Below are 3,679 nucleotides of genomic sequence, written 5' to 3' on the forward strand. Positions count from 1 at the left end.
ATTAGGGAGATAAGCCAGAAACAATATTCATTATTTAATTCTCAATACTTATTTAGAAATATTGAATTGTAAAACATAAATTAATAAACAAATTGGATACATTCCGGTTTAGAAGATCTTTGTGAGTACTTGTGAAACGATTGATTAATTTCACTGCTCTCTACGTGAATTAATTACTGATTAACTTCTCTGTCCTGATCCTATAGCTATAGTCTAGATTAATGTAGTACAGAATTGGGAAGAAAAAAAGCTTAAAAAAGAAATAACTCGGGTATTGATATTGATAACATTATCCAGTAAGTTATTACAGAATACAAAGAAAAATAAAATAAATACAAAAGATACATGTGAGGCTTTCAGACATCTGTGAGCTCAGACGGCAGGACCATTGTTGACAGAGATAAAGGCAGTGAAGAATTGACTGGTGGCACCTGAAGGGTCGAAACCTGCAAACAGTAGAGCTAAACACATGGGTTTCTGCACCCTCTCTACGTATTAATTTTTTTCTGCCTTTCGAGCTTCAATCGACAGAATCACAAGCCCAACAATCAAAAAGAACCAAACACAAAAACCCACACCTCAGGTGGTACTCGTCAGTACAGTTATTATTGATCCGTGAATCATTAAGAGAGAGAGAGAGAGTTCTGTAAATAAGATAGATTTTTTTTTTGTAAAAAGATAAAAAATCATTTTGAATTTCAAAAATGCATATATACAGGATCAAGCCAAATTTAGAATGGAAGATTAATAAAGAAAAAGGAAACTGAAGGGATGATATGGGCTGTGGAAGTGGTAATTGAAAAGCCTACCATTAATCTGATGGAAGCTTTGGTTGTTTGATGGGAAGCTCTTGATTGGATTAGATGGTATATAAATCTCTTGATTCAAATGGTGGTAATAAATGTAAGAGATAGGGGCTGTGACCATGAAACTTGATCCAAAACAGTATATTAGAAAAGAGGAAACAGATTGGAATTTAGGTTTTCTTTAACCATAGAAAGGATAAAGAAAGAAAAAAGCAATGGAAAAGCTTGAACTCTATCAAAACCCAATTTTTTACCCAAAAGAATAAAGGGTGTACCTTAGCAAATCAATGAAATTGCAGAAGGAAGATGCAAAATCTCAAGTTTTGGGCCCCAAGAGCTGACGCCAGACAGGGACCCTAAAAAATATACTCAAAGAAAATTACATAAATATAGGGACGGAAAGAAGAGAGAGAAGGGCCAAGAAAAAATAATATTTTCGAACTTGAATATATAGAAAGAGAGAGACAAGACAAAATGTTAGAAACTTGAAATCCAATGCCCAAAATTGAAACCAGGAGAGAGAGAGAGAGAGAGAGAAAGAGAGAGAGAGAGGGGGCATGTTGTCCTAAGGAGGGCCAACAAACAAAGAGTAAGCCCAATGGGGTTGGCTCCCAGCATGTTCCTGTAGCACTCACCCTCCCCAAAACACCCGTGGTCTGTCCTTTGCCCCCACATCCCACATGACTTTGTTTCTCTCTCTCACTCTCTCTCTCTCTCACTCTCTCTCTCTCTCACCACTAACTCCCTCCATAAATACCCCTCCAACCCTTCCTCTCCCCCTCATCTCACCACCACCACCTTCCACTTCTCCCATCTTCTGAAATCTGAGCCTCCCTTCTTTCCACTTTGTTGACACCACAACTTCTCTCCTACAGATATCTCCAGAATGGCTCTCAGGAAATCAAACAAACTACCTCAAACAGCAGTCATCAAGCAGATTCTCAAGAGATGTTCAAGCTTAGGCAAGAAACAAGGGTACGACGATGAAGGTCTTCCAGTCGACGTACCAAAGGGCCACTTTGCAGTCTACGTCGGGGAGAAGAGAAGCAGATACATTGTCCCCATTTCCTTACTCACTCATCCAGAGTTTCAGAGCCTCCTCCAGAGAGCCGAAGAGGAGTTCGGCTTCGATCACGACATGGGTCTCACTATTCCTTGCGAAGAAGTCGTTTTCCGCTCTCTAACTTCCATGCTCAGATGAAAGATTACTGTTGTCAGTGTTTTAGGAGAGAGGATGACAAAGACGAAGCTGCATCATATCACTGCTTCTCGTTTTTTCTCCCTCTCTCTCCTTTCTCTCTCTCTCTCCTTTTACTTCTCATTTTGAGCTCTTCACTTCTTTCGTTTTCTTTTCTTTTTGTACGTCCTTTTTCTGACCCAAGACATATGAACCTTTTCTGGGTTAGATTTGTACATTTTAAGCTAAGATTTTCCTCACGGTGGTGTTTGTGTTGCGCCCTGCGAGAGACTAATGAAACCAAAGTGGGTGAATTCCCTTTTCCTATTCTCATCTCTCTCTCTCTCTCTCTCTCTCTCTCTCTCTCTCTCTCTCTAACACACGGACACAAACACAAACAAATAATCTTGAAGGTTGAGCCTTCGGTTCACTGCATGGATTTGAGACTTGGGGAGAGTAAATCGTAAAATGAGATACGAGCAGACACCACCAAAAAAAATCTACATATGTGGGATAACGTGTTTGGAATATCACAGAAATTTACTTTTATGTTCCGTATATATGGTTATTTCTCAATTCTCCAAACAAACCAACGGTTGTAGTTGAGTTGGGTAACTCCTATTTCAGGTAAAGTACTTTTTTTTGGCAGACACGTAAAAGTACTTCAAATGGAAAAGGGGTACCATCCCGACTCCTCTTTTTTGTTTCTTCATGTTTTCCCTACAACTACTTCCATTTTTATTTTCTTACTTCTCATAAAATTGTTTAATTAATAAAAGGAGAAATACAGTAGCAAAAAAAATGCAAACAAGAAAACGAGAAACGATAAGAAAATGTAAATAATCTTGGTAGCTCATCCAGCCCGCTGCCCATGCATCACTCATCAGTCATCACATAGCCAATAATAATAAACCAAGGAATCTACCAAAACTAAGGGTCCGTTTGAGATCAAAGTTTTCAAACTCAGAATCCCAGTAAAATGGGATTTCATTCCCAAGAAAAAGTAGAGAATGGGAAATATTATTCCAGCAGAAATGGAAATGCAACTCCCATTACACCCAACCAAACAATTGGAATCCAAGTAACCAATTCCGATTCCAATTCCAGACCCCTATTCCCCGAGCCAAACGGGGCTTAAAATAGAATTTATCGGCATCCATATTCATTTTCGCATAACTCCAGGTATTTTTCATCAATTGTTTAATTAAAAATTCTCTAACAAGAAGATTTCCTAATTTACAGTCTGAACATGAACATAGATTAAGGGATGATCTGACGGGTCCCACAAGAATTATGGTGTACGAAACCGAATCTTTTTTTTATTGCAAACAATTATTTTAAGCGAAGTTTACTTCCCCGATAGTACATGTGGCTCACATGCAAGAGGGAAGAGGCCGTCCAATCAGGGGGGCCCACAGAGAAGATCTCGTACAGTCCCACGTAAACCCAAGAGTCAGGATAAACAATCAGGTGAGCTGAGCTTAATCCTCTGATTAACTGACTTTTTTTGGGGGGGAGTTCCAAGTGGTTGACCGGATAACTGTAAGGAGAGGATACTCTTATTGTACGGGGTTGGACCGTACCACTTTGAGCCATAGCCCACAAATCAGATAGATGGTCCAGGGTCCAGGACAGACCACTTGCTTCATGGGCCCATTATTAAAATTATGCCTTGTTGTAACTTGTAGGAGAGGCG

The 3,679-nt window shown here is 39.4% G+C and overlaps 1 protein-coding gene across 1 annotated transcript; it reads left to right on the top strand.

The window, feature by feature from the left end:
- The first annotated feature begins 1,570 nt into the window (after positions 1-1,570).
- On the top strand, positions 1,571-2,310 carry LOC148849030 (protein SMALL AUXIN UP-REGULATED RNA 12-like). The gene has a single exon (XM_088952584.1). It carries the CDS (start codon positions 1,693-1,695, stop codon positions 2,005-2,007), a length of 315 nt encoding a protein of 104 aa, XP_088808710.1. The 5' UTR covers positions 1,571-1,692; the 3' UTR covers positions 2,008-2,310.
- Positions 2,311-3,679: the final 1,369 nt, after the last annotated feature.

Source organism: Nelumbo lutea, chromosome 6 (assembly GCF_056320005.1).
Source record: "Nelumbo lutea isolate HS-2025 chromosome 6, American lotus-T2T, whole genome shotgun sequence".
NCBI classification, from domain to species: Eukaryota; Viridiplantae; Streptophyta; class Magnoliopsida; order Proteales; family Nelumbonaceae; genus Nelumbo; species Nelumbo lutea.